The 21,134-nt window shown below is 36.5% G+C and overlaps 1 protein-coding gene across 4 annotated transcripts in view; it reads right to left on the bottom strand.

Moving 5' to 3' along the window:
• The window catches only part of SP4 (Sp4 transcription factor), an 82,746-nt gene that overhangs the window by 20,918 nt on the left and 40,694 nt on the right, over positions 1–21,134 (bottom strand). For 2 of the 4 annotated variants that reach the window (XM_023250429.2, XM_023250431.2), the window contains exons 4-5: positions 13,873–14,101; positions 5,847–6,046 (exon numbers count right to left, since the gene is read on the bottom strand). In XM_023250429.2, coding sequence (XP_023106197.1) covers positions 5,847–6,046; positions 13,873–14,101 — 429 coding nt within the window. The remainder of the gene's footprint in view (positions 1–5,846; positions 6,047–13,872; positions 14,102–21,134) is intronic. The other 2 variants (XM_045052467.1, XM_045052468.1) reach the window with 1 other exon arrangement.

Here is a 21,134-nt window from a genome sequence, read left to right as displayed (position 1 = left end):
CAGACAGGGGTCCAGGATGGCTCAGTCGGTTGAGGATCTGACTCTTGATTTTGGCTCAGATCACGATCTCTTGGTTGTGGGATCATGGCCCACGTTAGGCTCTGAGCTGAGCGTGCAACCTGTTTGAAATTCTCTTCCTCCCTATCCCTCCTCTGCTTGTGCGCACATGCGAGGTCTCTCTCAAAAACTTTTTTTTTTTTTTTAATGAAGAAAGACATTTTCAGACAAATTTACTTCCTAGAGCTTTACTGTAGGAAGCATTTCAGAATGTTTTCTGGCAATCAAGTAAACTAAGAAAAATGAAGAGAGGAGATCTTGAGAACACTGGATCAAAACCAAGACAGCAGGGAAAAAAAGTCTCAAGATTATAGTGTGCAGCAGCCTTACAGAAGAATCCGACTGATTAGAAAGCTGGAACCTCCAAGTGAAAGGATAAATTGGACGGAATTAATACTATTTTTGAAAAGGTTAAATAACAAAAGGAGGTGATAAAGTTAGCCAATGCAAGGGTAAAAAAAGGAATTTAGACAATTGAAGAAAAAAACAGGAAAAGATATATAATCAGACTCATCCCATCACAGTCATAACATTATTATTTATTGGTTTTCTACTTTAAGAACTAAGCTACAAAAAAAACGGAAACAGTGCTTATTTAAGAGAAAGTAAACATTTTAACATGAAGAAAAAGAGAAAAGAAATAGGTAAGAGAAGTTAAGAGGTGAATGCTAGTATCTCTAACACAGGGTAGTAAGGTCAAGAGACAGTGTCAGGCCGGCCCTCAGTTAAAAAAAAACCTGAATGTCAAAAGATGATGTAAAGTGAAGTAATTTCTTAACTCTTAATGTAAGAAGTCAAGAGACAGTGCCTAATATTGACAGATCGATAACAACATAAGCATATTATTTAGATATACAACAACCATCAGAAGAAGAATAAAAATGTAAGAATAGTTAACAAGACTAAATACAGTCCTCTCGGGGTTAGAACAGGGGATGTGGCAAAGATTCCCCTTAAATGTTTGTAAATGATGTATCTGATAAGGGGGTTAACATCCAAAATATATAAGGAACTCCTACAACTCAACACCAAAAAAAAAAACAACAAAAAACCTGATTAATAAATGGGCAGAGAACCAGAAAAGACATTTTTCCAAAGAAGACAGAGATGGACAACAGATAACATGAAAAGATGCTCAACATCACTAATTGTCAAGGAAATGCAAATCAAAACTCCAATGAGCTATCACCTCACAACTGTCAGAATGACTAATATCAAAAAGACAAAAAAATAATTGTTGATGAGAATGGAGGAACAAGGGAACTGTTGGTGGGAATATAAATTGGTGTAAGCACTGTAAAAAATAATATGAAGGTTCCTTAACAAATTAAAATAGAAATACCATACAATTCAGTAATTGCACTTCTGGGAAGAAAAAGAACACTAATTTGAAAAGACATACACACTCCTATGCCAAGATCTGAAAGCAACCCAAGTGACCACTGATAAACAGACAAAGAGGATATGGTACATACTGACAATAGAATATTACTCAGCCATAAAATAAGAAAGAAATCCTGCCATTTATAAAAGATGGATGAAACTAGACGGTATTATGCTAAGTGAAGTAAGTCTGATCAAAGACAAAATACCATATGATTTCACTTATGTGTGGAATCTAAAAAACGAAACAAATGAACAAGCAAAACAAAACAGAAACAGACTTATAAATCCAGACAGCAAACTGGCAGTTGCCCGAAGGGAATGAGATAGAGAGATGGGCTTAAATGAAGGGGATTAAAAGGTACAAACTTACAATTATAAAATAAAAAGTCATAGGGATGTAAAGTAAAGCACAGAGAATATAGTCATAACCTTATACAGTGGCAGATGGTAACCACTTACTATGGTAAGCATTTCATAATGTATACAAGTGTCAAATCACTATGTTGTACACCTGAAACTAATGTGTCAACTATCCTTCAAATAAAGATAATTTTAAAAATAATCCCCTTAACATTGTAACCTCTTTTACAATTTAATTTTTTTAAAATATTTTTTGAAGTAAGCTCTATGCCAGGCATGGGGCTTGAACTCATGACCCTGAGATCAAGAGTCAAGTGCTCTACCAACTGAGCCACCATGGTAACCCTATGACTTGATTTTTAAATACCACATACATGTGACATTTGGAAATTAAAAAGGGGTGCCTGGGTGGCTCACCCAGGTTAAGCGTCTGACTTCACCTCAGGTAATGATCTCACGGTTTGTGAGTTCAAGCCCTGCGTCATGCTCTGTGCTGACAGCTCAGAGCCTGGAGTTTGCTTTGGATTCTGGGTCTCCCTCTCTCTCTGCCCCTCTCCCACTCATAAATAATAATAAATGAATAAGCTTTAAAAAAAAATTCCCAAAAAAGCAAAAATAATTGGCACTATTTTCAGCAGTAAATAAAAATAACTCATATATTCATTTATAGTAAGGTACTGAATTTCTACTTAGTGTAGTGGTTGCCCCTTAAGAAAAAAATAGTTCAACAATTTTGTGCATGATGTATTGAAGATGTTCGAAACACTGAAAGTAAGCTTAAAATACATTCAATTCTGATTATTCAAGCTAGTAGGTTACAATGGTATTAATAGTTAAAAAAAAAAAAGAAAATATGCCTCCAAATCATTAGTAATTTGGTTTTGAAGTATATGTGTATTTAAGTCCTTGAATAAATTTGTTTTGTATATCTGTATGAATGTGGATATGTGAGACAAGACTTTAGAGACTCATTATTTCTCAAATAAAATGATGAAATCACAATGTGCAGTTCCAAATTCAAAGAAAGCGGCAATTTTTCTTGGGTTCTCTAACTTGTCCCATTGCTAATCCACAGCGGAAACATTGCATGCTGTCATACTGACATAAACGGCAGAGCACTTTTTTAAAACAGACATCAACACTATTATGGGATTAATCACACCATATTTGCCAATATCAATGGTGAGGTGGCACTATTAAAAGTCCTAATGCAGGAGCGCCTGGGTGGCTCAGCCGGTTAAGTGTCTGACTTTGGCTCAGGTCATGACCTCACTGTTTGTGGGTTTGAGCCCTACACTGGGCTCAGATTGTGTCTCCCCCTCTCTCTTGCCCCTCCCCTGCTCACATTCTGTCTCTCTCTCTCTCTCTCTCTCACAGAAATAAACATTAAAAAATGTTTTAAAAAATTAAAAAAAAAATCCTAATGCAATACCATATGGAAACCTTTTAAAACTTTTTTCAAACTATGCTAACTCAGGGACTCAGCCAGTATTACTAAGACTCTGCTTACTAATTTATGTACATATCAAACTAAGTAACTTTATCACTTTTAAATTTAACTATTTTTTCTTCTCTGACACTATTTTCTTATCCATACAATGGAGCTAATTTCTATCTCAGTGTTACTGTCAGAATCAAATGAGACAATTTATTTCAAACATGTGATGTATGGTAGCTGATCAATACATGCCAATTCTATTTCCTCTTTTGTCCCACATGTACCTTGGTACAAGTTAAAGGTTAGTCTAATTTGAAAATTTATCCAAATTACTAATTTATTCAACAATTAAATACTGAAACCCAGATGTATACAGGCATTCTAAGTAGAGAGGGTGGTTGTTCTATGCAAAACTTAGAAAAAGAAGATGAAACTTACACGAAAACTTTAAAACCATTAGAAGAAAATATTTTTAAAAACTTTATGATCTTGGGATAGGAGAGGATTTCATTAAAAATTAAAAAAGGAGGGGTGCCTGGGTGGCTCAGTTGGTTAAGTGTCCGACTCTTGATTTCAGCTCAGGTCATGATCTATCTCCCGGTTCATGCGATTGAACCCCATGTCTACCTCTGCGCTGGCAGCATGGAGCCTGCTTGGGATTTGCTCTTTCCACCCCTCTTCCGCTTATGCGCATGCTCCTTCTCGCTCCCTCTCTCTCAAAATAAATAAACGTTTAAAAAAAATAAGAAAAGCAAAGGACAAAAGAAAAAACATATTTGACTAAAAAATGTAAAACTTCCATGTGACAAAAAATAGCAAGAAGTTCAAATACTAGCAATATAGGGGGAAATTACAACACATAAATCAGTAAGAAAAAGAAAAATAACCCAAAAGAAAAGTGAGCAAGGAAATAAATAATCAACAGAAAGTGAAATATAAATGATCAATCAACAAGAAAAGATGCTTAATCTCATGGATAACCGGGAAAACTGCTACTTAAAAAAATAAGGAAACCAGGGACACTTGGGTGCTTGGTCGGTTAAGCGTACGACATCGGCTCAGGTCACGATCTCACGGTTCGTGGGTTCAAGCCTCGCGTCAGGCTCTGTGCTGACAGCTCAGAGCCTGGAGCCTGCTTTGGATTCTGTGTCTCCCTCTCTCTCTACCTCTCCCCTGCTCGTGCTCTGTCTCTCTCTCTCTCTGTCTCACTCAAAATTAAAATAAATAAATAAATAAATAAATAAAATAAGGAAACCATTTTAGATATACAAAAATTTTCTTTTAAAGCAATAAGCATGTTTTTATTTATTTATTTTTTAAAGTACGCTTCACAGCCAACATGGGGCTTGAACTCACAATCCTGAGATAAAGAGTCACATGCTCTACCAAGTAAGCCAGTCAGATGCCACAAACTGACAAAAATTTTCAAAAATCAACACCAGTCAGTACTGGTGAACACACAGCAAAGTGGAAACTCTCAGTCACTGCTAGTGAAATAGAAATGGTTACCAGACACTTTAGAGATTCTTTAGCACTTATTTAGCAAAACACATTAAATTCTCTGTGATCCAAAGATTCTATTTGGCACACATGTTCACTGTATGTTCACAGTAGCACAGTTCATGATAGTAAAAAAAACTAATGATAATTTAAGCAGCACAAGGAATGGATAAACAGTATGGCAGTCCTATAACAAAATACTACATAGCAAACATGTATACATACATTTGTATGTACACATATGAACTTGGATAGATCTCAAGACATAATGATAAATGAAATTATGATACTGTATCATTTATGTGAAATTTCACAACACACAAAACGGTATTTTACATACACATGCATGAATAATATATGTAAGAGTATTAAAACTGTACTAGAAACCTACATTTTAAATGCATGGGGGCTGTTGTCTTTGACAGGACAAAGACGATGTCAACTTTGTAGGATTTGTTTTATTAAAAAATAACAAATATAACATCAACAGCTGTCAATTCTGAGAGGCGTATATTTGTTATATTATTCTTGATACTTTAGTCAATTTTCTAAATTGTAAAAAAACCAAAAACTAATAAAGGTCACCAGTAAGATCAGAATTCAACTCTCTTCACCTATGTAAATACTGACGAAAAACAATATATGTGAATTCAACATGCTAAGAATACAACAGGTTAAGTAAACGGAATATATTCCTTGTTATGTAATTACTCTAATAAACCGCACAAAAAGTGGAATAAAACGTATCCTGGAAATGAGGTAACGATTTTGATTTTTTTTTTTGTTAACGTTTATTTTTGAGACAGAGAGAGACAGAGCATGTACGGGGGAGGGTCAGAGAGAGAGTGAGACACAGAATCCAAAGCAGGCTCCAGGCTCTGAGCTGTCAGCACAGAGCCCGACGTGGGGCTCAAACTCACAGACTGTGAGATCATGACCTGAGCTGAAGTCGGACGCTTAACCGACTGAGCCACTCAAGCGTCCCACGAATTTTGATCTTAAAGAACTTTCATAAAATCAGTAAAGTGAATTGTCTTTCATTTGCATATTTCCAATTTTCATCTAAGCATTAAAAACATACAAACCCTGCAATAAACCAACTAACCTGTATGGGTTCTTCTATGTCTCTGGAGTTCATCACTCCTTGTGAATCTTTTGCCACAAAACATCCAGTTGCATACAAAAGGTCTTTCTCCAGTATGCCAGCGAAGATGTGCTCGTAGGTGAGATGTTTTGCCATAAACTTTTCCACATCCTTCAATATGACAGATATGCTGTTTCTTTTTTCCTGGTTCATTACTGCCTCTAACAAAAACAAAAACCAAACATTAATTATACTCTTAGACACCAAGCTTATAATTACAGAAAAACAAAAGGGAATCAACGTTCTTAAATGATACACTTCTGAATGGGTTTTTAAAATCATGCCACAACTGTAGTTAAAAATCAGAAAAATTCTAATCAAAAAAGGGTTATGTATGAAACTCAAAACTGTTATGAAAACATGTTAACCTCAGAGAGTTTGTGTTCTACCACGGACTTCATGTTCCTTCCCTAACAGCCTCTTCCCTTTGGAAAAAATCTCTAAGCTTTTCAAGACACTTGAAATTCTTCTCAAATACCAAAAAAATGGTAATCTCCATTTAAAAGTGTACGGTTCAGAGTTTCACTCCCAGTAGGAAAGAAAGCATGAAGAGCTCCATTGGCCTAGTCCCTAGTGAAACCAGTGAAAAGTATGAAAACAAAACAAATAATATGTACATTTCCTGGAAATGGCTCTATGAACATATAGCAAATAAATAAATACTCAAGAAAATTAAGAGTTGGTAAGAAGAGTGAGAGCCTGTGCTGTTTGAACCAAGACCCAACCCTCTCTCCCAATTTCCTATCACTTCCCTTGACACATAAACACTGCAGATTGGCACAGCCAAGAACAGGGTTCCCTTTTCACACCTCCTAGTTTGAGCTTATCTCCCTAGGAAGGGGCAAGAGGTCAGCATTTCTTATTCCACCCCCAGTTACCTGCTGCTGAGGCTGTTTCAGGCAAGTGTGACTGACAGGTAGGGAACTCTCTTCTACCCAAACCCAACTCCTGAGACCTTGGCTCTACCTTGGACAGGGCACAGTGAAAACACTGCAGTCCAGTCACCTTTGACTCAGCTCCTTTGTAGTGCATACATCAGAACTTCCAAGCCAGCAGAGGCAAGTCAAGAAAGCCTGAGGCCATTGCTGCTGCCCGGCCACCAAGCATTTAGCTCTCAGAGCAGGGATGCCACTCAGAAAGAAATGTGCCACTATCCCAATCCTATGTTCAGAAGCCATGACAAAGAGATGTTGGCTAGAGACAGCACAGCATATAACAGAATTCCAAATCTCTTCCCAAGGAACTGAATTCATTTGCAAACAAAGTGTGGAAAAACTTCAGCGTATGGGTGCTCTTAAAATCAGTGGAGGCGGTTGCAAAATGAAGTTGGGAGGGGACTAATAGATACAATGGAGAAATAGGCAAAACTATGCTCACTAGGCTGACTGAAAGAAGGGAGGGATGAGGCAGCTGGGAGTAGCCCTACAGAGTCATAAATCTCAAAGCGCAGGCCTGTTGATCTAGTCCTTTAAAAAAAAAAAATCTGATTGGATCACTTTGTAGAGCAATATACATTTCAGGGCTTTGAAAACAATAGAGCAATCAGTGGACAATTAGTGGAGGTTAACAACTGGGTGTGGTTAGGGACAGGACATTAAAGATCTCTGCCCAAACCACTGTCCTCCAGGGTCACTGTAAGCATACCGAATTTTGCATCCACTGAGGAGCAACATACTTCATGGTGACAGTGAGCAACATGCTTCATGGCGAGTTAAGGGAAGTTCACCAAAATAATCCAGCCAGTCACTAAATAAGCAAGCAAACAACAATAAACCAGGGGTGGGGGGATGGGGGTGGGCAGTACTAAGACTTGCTACAATGTATTATCTAAACCATCCAGCTTCCAACAAAAAATCTAAGACCTGCCAAAAATAAAAGAGGAATATGACCCTTCACTAAAAAAAAAAAAAAAAAAAAAAAAGCAGGAAAGTGAAACTGGGAGAGCAGATTTAACAAGACTTCAAAGTAGCCATTTATAAATATGTTTAAAGAACTAAAGGACACCATGATTAAAGAAGCAAGAAGATATAATGACAATGTCACATCAAATAGAGAATATCAATGAAGAGTTACAAATGGTTAAAAAAACTACCAAGAGGAAATTGTGGAAATGAGAAGTACAACTGAAATGAAAAATTCACTAGAGGGACTCAAAAAAGGGAAGGAATAGTAAAATTAAAGATAGATCAATAGAGACGATGTAACTTAAAAAGAGACAAGAAAAAGAACAAAGGAAAATGAACAGAGTGTCTGAGAAATGTGGGACATCCAAGTATGGGTGAGGGAAGGAACGGGGAGGACAGGGGAGAGGAGGAGGAGGAGGGAGAGAAGGAGAGAGAGAAAAAGTGCCACAGAAAAAATATTCAAAGAAATAATGACTGCAAACTTAATTAATTTACTCAAAAACATGAATCTACACATGCAATGAGCTCAACAAACTCCAAGCAGGCTAACTGCACAGATCCACAAGTAGACATCTTACGTACTAAAAAATCCTGAAACCCAAAGACAGGACAAAATCCCGAAAGCGGCAAGGGAAAAATAACTCCTCACTTACAAGGGAACTGCAGTAAGAATAAGAACTTGCTTCTCAGCAGAACAATGGAGCTTAGAAGGCAGGGTGAAAACACAAAGTATTCAAAGAAAACAACTCAAACAAGACTATCTAGCAAAACTACCTTTCAGAAATGAAACAAAGATATTCCTGGGTACACAAACACAGAGAATTTGTTTTGAGCAGACCTGCTTTGCAAGAAATAGTAAAGGAAGATCTTCAAGTTGAATCAACTGGATGCAGAAAGTAATTACACAATTAAGATGCACACAAACAAGCAAGAGATCACCAGCAAAGGTAATTATGTAATTACAAAGGACAGTGTAAGCGCGTATTGCTTGTCTTACCTGATTTGAAAAGTAATTTTAAAAACACTACGTGTAAAATGTATTGTTAAAGGCCATAACATTACAGAAATGTAATATATTTAATATATTTGCCATTAACAGCACAAAGCAGGGAGGTGGGAGCAAAACTCGACTGGGCTAAGAAAATGATGCCAGAAAGGAACTCAAATATCCAGAACAAACAGAGAACTACTGATAAAGTTAACATAGCAAAAGTTATATATGCTTGCTCATCTTCTCTCAATTTCTTTACGAGACATTATATAAAGTAATAATTATAATAACGTATTATTGGGTTTGTAACACAGATGGATAATATATATAATAACATCACAAAAAGAAGTAAGCTATAAAGAGAACATTTCTGTAATTCACTGGGATTAAGTTACTATAAATCTTAAACTGATAATGATCAATATGTATATGATAAGGCCCAGAGCAAGTACTATGGAAATAACTCAAAATAATATAAGTGAAAAAATTATTAACAAAATTAAAGTGCTATAGGGATGGCTGTGTGGCTAAGTTGGTTAAGCATCTGACTTCGGCTCAGGTCATGATCTCCCAATTTGGGAGTCTGAACAGCTCAGAGCCTGGAGCCTGCTTTGGATTCTGTGTCTCCCTCTCTCTCTGCCCCTTCCCCACACATGCTCTGTCTCTTTGTCAAAAATAATTAAACAATAAAAATTTTTTTTAATAAGTAAAAAAATAAAGTGCTATATTATATTCGCTTAATGAAAAAGAGAGTAACAAAGGAGGAAAAAAGACATGACACACACAAAAACAAGCAAATTGAAAGACAAATTCAACCATATTAATAACATCAAATGCAAATGGATTACACAATCCATTCAAAAGACAGATTTTGTCACAGTGAATTAAAGAAAAAACAAAAAAACACTAAGATCCAAACTACATGCTGTCTACAGGTGACATAGGTCACAAAGACTGAAAGATACAGGGAGATTAAAGTAAAAAAGATGTAAAAAGATATGCAAACAACCACCACAAGAAAGCTGGAGTGGCTGTACTAATAATACCAGACAAAATAAACTTTAAAAACAAATGTTATTGAAGACAAAGGGGGAAATTTTATAGGGCTAAATGGGTCAATCCATCAGGAACATATAACAATTATAAACATACGTGCACTTAGAGTAACAAGAGAACACCTAAACAGATGACGTAAACTGACAGAAATGAAGGGAGAAAGAGACAATTCAACAGTAACAGTTGGAGATGTCAATACTCTATTTGCAATGATATTTTCATAAAACAATTAAGCAGAAGAGCAACAAGGAAAGAGAACACTTGATAAACTTGACCTAACAAATATCCATAAAACACTCCACTTAACAGCAGCAAAATATACATTCTTCTCAAGTGAACATGTAATGTTCTCCAAGATAAATCATATGGCTAGGCCATGAAACAAACCTCAACAGAAGACAGAAGTAATGCAAAGTATGTTTTCTGACCACAATGACATAAAACTAGAAATTATAGCAGGAAATTGGAAAATTCACAAATACCTAAAATTATACACTCCTAAACAACCAGTGGGTCAAAGAAGAAATCGAAAGGGAAAGCAGGAAAAATCCCGAGATGAATGAAGATACAACATAACCAAATTTAAGGGATACACGTAAAGCAATGCTTAGAGAGAATTTTTTAATTTTAGAATTTATTTATTGGACAGAAAGAGAGTACACACATGTGCACAAGCTCACGTGAGCAGGGGAGGGGTGGAAAAAGAGAGAGAGAATCCCAAGCAGGCTCCACCCTCTGAGTGCAGAGCCCAACTCTGGGCTTGATCTCGTTAACTCCAAGATCTTGACCTGAGCCAAAATCCAGAGTCAGACAATTAACTGACCTGAGCCACATAGGCACCCCAGAGAGAAATTTTTAGCTGTAAATGCCGACATCAAAAAATATCTTAAATCAATAACCTAACCTTCCATCTTAAGACAACGGAAAAAGCAAATTAAATCTAAAATAAAGCAAACAGAAGGAAGGAAATAATAAAAAATAGAGCAGGAACTAATGAAATAAAGAATACGAAAACAACAGGGAAAAAAAAATCAATGAAACCAAAAGCTGATGTGACTTGACTTTTGAAAAGGTCAACAAAATTGAACAAGCCTTAAGGTAGACTGACCAAGAAAAAAAGAGAAGACTCAAATTACTAGAATCTGAAACGAAAGAGGACATCATTACCAACCTTACAGAAATAAAAAGGATTATACAAGAATACCAAGAATAACTGTATGCCAATTACTTAAATAACTTAGATGAGATGGACAAATTCCCAAAAAGACATTAAGTACCAAAAAGTGATTCAAGAACAATCAATCAGAAAAACCCTTAAAAGTAAACAGATAAATTAGATGAATTAGTAGTCAAAAAATACCCATAAGAAAAATACCCACAAGCCTAGGACTTAGTTTCACTGATAAATTCTACAAAACAGCTAAAGAATTATTCTTCACAAACAGTTCTTCACAAACTTTTTAAAAAATAAACTGGAGGAAACACTTCCCAAATCATTCTATGAGCCCAATATTATCCTTTCCAAAAGCAGACAAAGACATTACAAAAAACTACAGACCAATATCTCTCACGAACACAGATGCAGAACTTAACAAAATACTAGCAAACTAAATATAACTGTGCGTGTGTGTGTGTGTGTGTGTGTGTGTGTGTGTATAAAATTACATACCATGACTAAGTTGGGTTTATTCCACAAATGCAAAAGTACTTTAACATCTGACAATCAATTAATACCAATAGAAAAAAGATAGAAACTACATGATCATCTCAACAGATACACAAAAGCATCTGAAAAATCCAACGTCCTTTCATGACAAAAACAAAATGAAGTAGGGATAGAAGGGAGCTTGCTTAATTAAAGGCATATAGGAGAAAGCTCAGAGCTAGCAACATACTTAATGGTGTAACACTTAAGATCAGGAACAAAACAAAGATGTCCACTTTTGCTACTTCTATTCAACATTATACTGTAGATTCTGGATGGAACAATTAGGTTAGAAAAAGAAATAAAAGTCATCAAGACTGGAAAGAATGAAGGAAAACTATCTCTTTTTGCAGATTACATGATCTTACATATAGAAAAACCCTAATGAATCCACTAAAAAAAAAAAAAAAAACTATTAGAACTAATAAAAAGAGTTCAGTAAGGTTACAGATACAAGATTAATATACAAAAATTAATTGTGTTTGTATACACTTGCAATGAACAATAAAGAAAAAGATCCATTTATAATAGCATCAAAAAGAACAAAATACTTAGGAATAAATTTAACAAAGAAGTACAAAACTTATACTCTGAAAACTACAAAATAGTGTCAAAAGAAATCAGAGAAGATCTCAAACAAACTAACAAGCTGATTGATTCTAAAATTCACGTGGAATTGCAAGTGTCTCTGTACAATCAAAACAATACTGAAAAAGAGTAACAAAGAGAACACATAGTGCCCGATTTCAAAAGTTCAGAGAAGGACAAAGTAATCAAGACTGTATGGTAGAGGCATAAAGACATATAGTTCATTGGAATAAAACCAACAGTCTAGAAATAAACCTATTTGGCTTATATGGCCAACTGATTTTTGACAAGGGTGACAAGACCATTCAATGAATGGGGAGGGGAGAGTCTTCAACAAATGGTGTTGGATGGATCCTTACCTCACACCATACACAAAAACTAACCCCAAAACCGATCAAAGACCTAAATGTAAGAGCAAAAACTATAAAACACTCACAAGAAAATGAGGAATCTCTGTGACCTCAGATGTGGCAATGGATTCTTAGACAGGACACCAAAAGCAGAAGCAACCAAACACAAGGCTGAATTTCATCAAAATTAAAAACTTAGGTGTTTCAAAGGACACTATCAAGAAAGTGAAAAGACAACTCTCAGACTGGGAAAAAAATATTTGCAAATCATGTATCTGATAAGGGACTTGTATCTAGAATACATAAAGCTATTACAATTTAACTTAAAAAATCTAATTTAAAATAGGCAAAAGATCTTAATAGACATTTCTCCAAATAAGACACACAAATGGCCAATAAACACATGAAAACACACCTGACTAATGAAGTCATCAGGAAAATGCAAATTAAAACCATACTGAAATACCATTTCACACACACAAGGAAATCTATAATCAAAAAGCCAAATTATAACAAGTGTTGGCAACGAACTGGAACCCTCATACACTGCTGGTGGGAACGTAAAATGGCACAGTTACTTTGGAAAATAGTCTGGCAGTTCCTCAAGTGGCTAGACTTAGAGTTACTACATGGAGCATTAATTCCACTCCTTGTCCACTCCTTGTCCATTTCAAGAGAACTAAAAACCTATGCCACACAAAAATTTGTATAAAAGTGTTTATAGCAGCATAGGAGCCAACTGGTGGAAAAATTCCAAGTGTCCACCAAAAGATAAATGGGTAAGTAAAACACTGTGTATCCATACAATGAAACGTTCATTTGTTCATTAAAAAGAATGAGGTACTAATATGTGCTAGAATATAGATAAACCTTGAAAACATTATGCTACGTAAATGAAACCAATCAAAAGATCACATATTGTATGATTCCATTTATATGCATGTCCAGAATTGCAGAAAGACAGAAATTTGTTCAGTGGTTGCCTTGAGTTGGGAAGAAAGGGGGCCGAGGGGGTTGAGGGCTAAAGAAGTCAGGGTTTCTTTTGCAGGGTATCAAAATGTCCTAAAATTGTGATGATGGATGCACAACTTTGTGAATATACTAAAAACCAACGAAATGTACACTTTGAGTGAAACTGTACAGTATATGAATTTTATATCCATAAAATTAAAATTTTTGCATATCAAATGAAACAAGTAGAAGGCAGAAGGTGGAGGACCGCTAAAACTCCATTCCTAAACTAGCTCAATTTAATCCCTGTAATAACAATATTGTATCTCAACCTCTGGGCTACAGAGCCAGTGACATTCTAGTGATCCAAGGACCTGGCCAATGGCTTGGTTTACCTATTTTATGCCTTCCAGAGAGATAAAGTTGGTAACAGAGCATTTACCTTCCTTCTCCTTCCCTACAATTAGGACAGGAACAGGCAACTCTTCGAAGCCTCTTGCCAGGCTGCACCTCTTGATCAGAAGCTTGCTGGCCTTGCTGCAAATGCACTTGTGTGAGTTGGTCAGGACTAACAGCACCTATCGTTGCGTTAGCAATTCCTCCAACTGCTACAGTTACAGGAGCTATCGTGGCTTGTTGGACCTTTACTCCATCTTGTCCTTGCTGCTGACCTAAAAATTGGGGGTGAGGGGGAAAGAGTATTATAATGTTTTCTATTTCTAAAGAAAGGATAAAAAAAAATTCCATGTGGACATTTAAAAACTACCATATCTGTTTTAATAGTTAATCTGTGTAAAATACAACAGCAAAGGGGTTAATGATTTGTATTATGCAAACCCTCCTAAAATACAATATTCTTATTAAGTAGTTCAGGCTGCCTCTCTGTCTGGTTGGTGGGACTACACATAAATCATTTAACCCTCTCATGGCTTTAATTTCCTCATCTGTAAAAATGAAGACAACAATACTTGCCACCTACCTACCTCACCAAAGTGCTGTGAGGATTCATGAGACATTATTTGAAAAGCACTCTGAGATCCTCAGATGAAGGATGCTGTATCCATTTCCACAGTAAACAACGTATCTCATTCACTCCAAGAAAATACAGGAGTAAAAAGTAACTAAACGAATGATTAAGTTTTATAGATATTTCTCATTCCTAGATACTTTAGGTTAAGCAAACATTTCTTTACTAAGGAAATCTTTTTTTATTATACACACTGAGTTACATAGTTTTTTAAAGTGTAAAACCACCCATGATTATTACAGACTATCACTATAATCATAAAATAGACATTTAGGACATTACTACTTTATTCACTCATGTAGCTCAGACTTCACCTCTCAGGTTAGTACATATACCAACTTGACTTCTTCACTTAGGGAAAACTATGATAAATAATACATAATATGACACAAAAATATCTCCTGTGAAATGCACAGGAGTATGCCTTATAATCATCCTTTCTCTCAACACAGTTCTTTCTCCACATCAGTTTTGGAAGGGCAGCTAAGAAACACCTACTTATAAAGGAATGTTCCCACCTGTGAGAGTTGATGTAAGCATTAAACAAGTTAATTTTTATAAACTCCTTACCACAGGGCCTGCCACAGAGTTCATTATTGGTTATTTGTTATTATTTGTTAGCTATTATTACTGCTACGAGTGTCCATTGAGTTGGGTGGCAACACCAGAATAAAATATGGTAGCAGAAATAAACACAAGAGAATTGGGTATAAAATAAAGGGTTTATTTCAAAGCTGCATATGCAGTACTTTAAACATTCAGAGCTATCAAGAAAAGATAATAAAAATCAGCAAGTGAAAACTAAACCTCTAATTCCCCTAGCCAAAGTCAATCTCATTCTCCTCTGTGTATTCAAAGCACTCGGAAACCTTTGGTGCAGCATCAATATTTGTAATACAAATAAAAAAATATGTATTTTGTCATTGTTTTAGTAAGGATACATATTTTAGTTTTCCTCCTAACATTTAAATTTTTGATCATCTTTGAATTAACATGGTGTGATAGGTAAAACAGTGCAAGTAAAATCCAAAGTTCTGAATTCATGTCCCATTTGGTGACCGTGCACTTGGATACCCTAAAGTTATCTCACCTCTAATAATGCTGACCTCCCTTAAATTCCTGTCCCTTATCTACTTCAGAGAGTTCTTTCTGACGATCCTAAAGGGTAAAGACTGTAAACTATAAAACAATATGTACATGTAAAGTATAACTATTATGTCTCTATGTGTCTTTTGAGTACTTAAAAGTTGTACATATTCAGTAAAACCAGATTCCTTACGGATGCCCAAGGCGAAGTAAACTTTTCAAACTACTTGTGTATCTAGAGTCACAGTGATACACATACTCCCTGTTTACTGCAAAATAAATGCACTTATAGAAACAGGAATTCTACCAGAACCAGCACTATACAAAATCTTTATAGCTTGGTCCCTATGGAGTGTGGGTATTTTAATGTGGTAAGTATTCTTTACATTCCTTAAGTCATGAGATATTTCTGGCCATAATTTTTGCAGCTATTGCTCATACAACACTTGGTCATGCCTTTCAAGTTGCAAGGGTATTAGATGCAATGGTAATGCATGTCCTTCATTATGTCAAAGAAGTGCTAGGAATCCCCTGATCACTGGCTGCTCATTTTCTTCAGTTCCTTTGATCATTTCCTCGATAGACTCCTCAAGTCTCCACATTATGGGCATTCATCTGCTCAATGCCTACACAACTTGCCAAGTTAGTCCAATGAATAATTCCAAATACCTGAATTTATAGATTTAAGTCTGACCAACTCTCTTGACTTCTTCACCTAGATGTCCTAGATCATTCAAGTTCAACATAGTTCAGTATTACTTTTCTTTCATTTCCACTGCTACCAGTCAAGTATAAGCCACTGAACTCCTTACCAAGGCTTCCAAGGCCCTGCTCAAGTTTAAACCCACCCTGTCAGACCTCACCAATTATTATTAGTCTCTCCCCTCTCACTCTGCCTCTGACACAGTAACCTTTCTTTCTAGCCCTCAAACAAATCAAGCTCTTTCCCTTCTTATGGCCACTGCATATACTCTCTCTTCTGAATGGAAATGCCGTGCCACCTAAATCTTTGCACAGCTGACTCCTTAGTAATATTCTAAGTTCAAAACTCTCCTCTTTAGAAATACCATTCCTGACCACATCATCTAAAACGGTACCTTTTAGTCCATTTCTGTATCATCACCAAGTTTTGTCTTACCTGGTTTAAATTATCTTATCCTTTTTAACTTTTTTCTATCTTTGCCTCCTCATTTCTGAATGTTAAGTGCTATGAGAAAAAGGATCTTGCCTGCCAAGTTCACTGCTGTTTCCAGCCCATGGAACACCACCCAATACATAGTAACCACTCAGGAACAAAAGCTTAATAAAGGAATTTTTAAAAATTAATTCATCTTCAAAACTGCTCCTACTAATGTTTCTGTTTTGATAAGTGCTAATTACTACCCTCCTTATCACTACACTCAAAACAGTAAAACATCAACTTTTAGGCTACTTCTCCTTTACCATTACATCCATGTGATAGCTAAGTTAAAAAGTGCATAAAAGGGTAACAGCTCTTGGATTCATCTTACCTTTCTATTACCAGAACCATAATCTCGGTCCAGATCCTTGTTACTTTGTGCCTCTACCAGCCTAAATGGGACCCACATCTCCTACCTCATCCTTCAAACTGCTTCCAGAAATTTAAAAATGCTCACTAACTTTCAGTCATTCACCATCGGCCAAAGTCTGGCATTCAAAGGACTCCACCACAAAGACTTAACTCCTGGCTCACAGACTTCCTCTTCGTAGCCAAATCCGATGTGAATTTTCCCACTGAGCAATACATGATTACCCTGCCTCATGTGACACAATCAACCACTCTTTCCTTCTTAAAACTTGACTGAAGAAGCTACCTAATTTCCTACATTCTGAGAACCCCCCTCTTCTTTGTTGGCTATTACCAGCATTTAAATCTAAGCTTCTGTCACGTTTTTATTTTTAAAAGATTTTATTTTCAGGCGCCTGAGTGGTTCAATCAGTTAAGCTTCCAAATCCAGCTCAGGTCATGGTCTCGTGGTTCATGGGTTCAAGGCCCGTGTCAGGCTCTCTGCTGTCAGCACAGAGCCCGCTTTGGATATCCTGTCCCTCTCTCTCTCTGCCCCTTCCTCCTTCCCCCTTTCTCTAAAAAATAAATAAGGATATTTAAAATTTTTGAAAAAGAAAAAGAAAAAAGAAAATAAAAGATTTTATTTTTAAGTAATCTCTGCACCCAATGTGGGACTCAAACTCACAACCTCAAGATCAAGAGTGACATGCTCCACCGAATGAGCAAGCCAGGTGCCCCTGTGTCACATTTTTAAAAGATTTATCCACATTGGTTACCTTTACTCCTTTCCCATTCTTTCCTCAAGCTACTAAAATTCCATGTTGAACCCACCACTCTACTAAAATCATGACAGAACTAACAACTTCTTCATTCATAAACCCAAAGATACTCTTCTTTTTGATCCTGTTTCATGTCTCTGGAGCACCTGAAGCTGCTAATCCTACACGCTGCTCAAAATCCTACACGCCTGTGCTTCGTTGGTAGTACTCCCACTGGTGTTCCTCCTACTTCTCTCACCATCTCCACGCTGATGTCTTTCTTAGGCCACTTTCTGGTTTTCCGTCGTTTCTTCTAACTCCCTCCTTGGGTTATCTCATCCGCTTTCATAAATTTTACTTCCATTTTAAGCTGAGGTCTCTCAAATCTGTATATTTGGCTTAAATATCTCTCAAGTGTCAGACTCTTATTGTCATCTGCCAGGGAACATGGCCAACAGCTGTCTTGCAGGCGACGTGTCCAAGAATCATACAGGTTATCCTCCTCTCCTAAACTAGCTCCTTCTCATTGCCCAAACTGAAAACTTGGAAGTCGTTCTTAACTCTCCTCCATCTCCTCCATCCCCACAACAGTAGCTATCATTTTATGCTTATTTACTGGACATCTTACAACTATTACTTCACATACTCCTCACATCCCAATGGACTGAATACTACTGTCCCAATTTTAAGCTAAGAAGACTGAAGTTCTGAGAGGTACATAAAACACCCAAGATCACAAAACAGCTAAGTGACAGAGCTGGGATTTGAATACAAGTCTAGCTAACTCTAAAAGCTATTCTCCTTCCACTGTATTACTTACATTGACCAGTAGTCTTGTTGAGTATACCTTTTCAAGTATCTCAGATTTGTCCATTTTCTCCATCCCTATTGCCTATACAATAGCACAGGTCCTTATCACCATTATGCCAGTTTTGCCCTTTCCAACCCCATACCACATATACAAATGGGTTCCCGAAAAGTCTATGAGTCTTCAATGAATTCACAATACAGTCAACATTTCTTGGCACAGTACATAATCTAGTTTTCGCTTACTTTTATAGCTTCATCTCAGTACTCTTCCTCCATTCCCATTCGCAACACCAGCTACACTGAACTCCTACTTCTTCAAATGTTCCATTCTTGATTATCTCTGGGCGTTTTGACTAAGCCCCATCCCAAATCTCCATCTTTGTTGATCTTGGAAAAGCTGATTCATCTTACAGAACTCAATTCATGTGTCATTACCTTTGGGAAGTCTTCCTGCTAAGCGTCTTTCTGAATCTAGGTCAGATACCTCTTCCTTCTTTTCACATAATATCCTGTGCATAATAATCTTGTTATATCAGCAGACAAATTATATGGTGAATGCAGATACTATAAATGCTTATTTGTTTTGTCTTTCTAAAGGATCATATATTATGGTCTCTGAGGAGCTAAATACACCTCTTTGTTTTCCATTCTTAAAAACGTATTGCCAGGGTGTGTCAGACTTAAGAACAAAGGACTGGCCCATGTGCTAGTGGCTGCTGTCACTGTGTTGAGCTGAAATTTCTCCTCAACTGTCACTTTTTTTAATAGGGTAAGTTGGGTACAGCATGATTTAGACACTAGACAATGAAATCCGCATTAATGAGACCACCACTGCTTATAATTCAATCAGGATAATAAAAAAAAATAAGCACAGGAAAAAGCTGTTACATAGGGAAAACGGTTGGTTTGTTGCAATGACGTTCTGTTCAATTTGTCAAGGAAAAATAACAAAGATGTTTAAAAGAAGATGTTAAATATAAGAAGCTGTGCCAATGATAGTGCTGGTGAAAATGGGAAAAACAAGTAATTATAGAAACAAACTATACATTTATGGCTACAAAACACCTTCACTATTAAAATGTCTGAAGGAAAAAGCTATTAACGCTCTTTTAAAACTCTTGTCTCTAACCTCTCTGTCATCACTTAAACTGTTTCATAACATGATCTTACAAATAACTCAGAATTTCTTGGAAATGTAACTATGCATCACGATGGTACAGTGGGTGACCCTTTCTTTTCCTTCCATGCTACCATAGGTAAAAAACATTCCAAGGCTGCTTGGAACAACCAAGCTATCTTTCCTATTCCTTTCCTTTTTTGTTCTGCTCCCTTTTTCAAATGTAGGAACTGGGACAAGGGTAACAGGGACCAGTTGGTTGGCAGGTGGCATGGTATTAGAATGCTAGATATTCAAGAACATCTAGAATGGGTATTTGGGAGAAACTTTGTTTCTTGCACATTTTCCTTTAGCACCAGCTGGAATGGTCCTTTGCCTCAATACAGTACTAAGAGACTTGAATTTAAGCTTCAGAAAGGAAAGCAGATTTAACTAGTAAAGAAAGACAGCATCTTCCATATAGACTAAACCTAGCTCTCTGAATTCTGAGATGGAGGGGCCTACACCTAAGCAAATAAAGTGTTACTCTGACTTGAATTTCAGTATACCTAGCTCCCTAAGAGACCTTAGGGAGGGAATTAGAATCTGAGTATTCCTGCTGCCTCTTATCAGATAACCTTCTCATTCCATCACAATATTCATCACAAATTATTTCTAACAAAAGCTGCTCAGAACAGAGGGCCTCTGTGTGGTTTTATGTCCTTTGCCCAGCAAAGTTCCTGGCACACTGGAAGTACTCAATGAATGTTTCTTAAATAAAGTGAATGGCAATCTAAAATCCATACAAACACAGCAAGCGTTCTTATGAAAGTAGGCCAGCAGCAGATCACAAGGCCACTACTAGATGACACCTACCTTTCAAAAGACATGGAACACGGGTGGTAAGACAGTAAGAAACAGGATAAGGTGGACATTCACCACAATTCTCTCCTGCTTCATTGATCTGGAATTCAGATCATTTAGGAGTACATCCCAAAGTATAAATCACAACCTGCCACTGAAACTACTGTTTCTTTTCTCTCAGGTATCAGCTTTAGCCCAGAATCTGTGTTACCCACATTCAACAAGATCTTTTTTGAAGAGTATAATAAAGTCTACTTTAAAAAATAATTATAACCAAATGACATTTAATAAAATAGGCTAAGATTTCTCCCCTTCCACATATTTTAAAGAAGGTAAACATAGCTTCGTATTACAGATACATACACTTTAAGTTTTTTCTTCTGATTTTAACAACACATGCTCACCACAGAAAAGAATTAAGGAGGAAACAAAATCATCCATATAGTCATTACCCACAGATTATCAATATTATCATTATGGTGTCTGTGCTTCTACTCTGTTCTGGCATTTTGATAATGATGCAACTCTACTAATA

This window comes from Felis catus, chromosome A2, assembly GCF_018350175.1.
Source record: "Felis catus isolate Fca126 chromosome A2, F.catus_Fca126_mat1.0, whole genome shotgun sequence".
Taxonomy (NCBI): domain Eukaryota; kingdom Metazoa; phylum Chordata; class Mammalia; order Carnivora; family Felidae; genus Felis; species Felis catus.
This window is presented reverse-complemented; position numbering and strand designations above follow the sequence as displayed.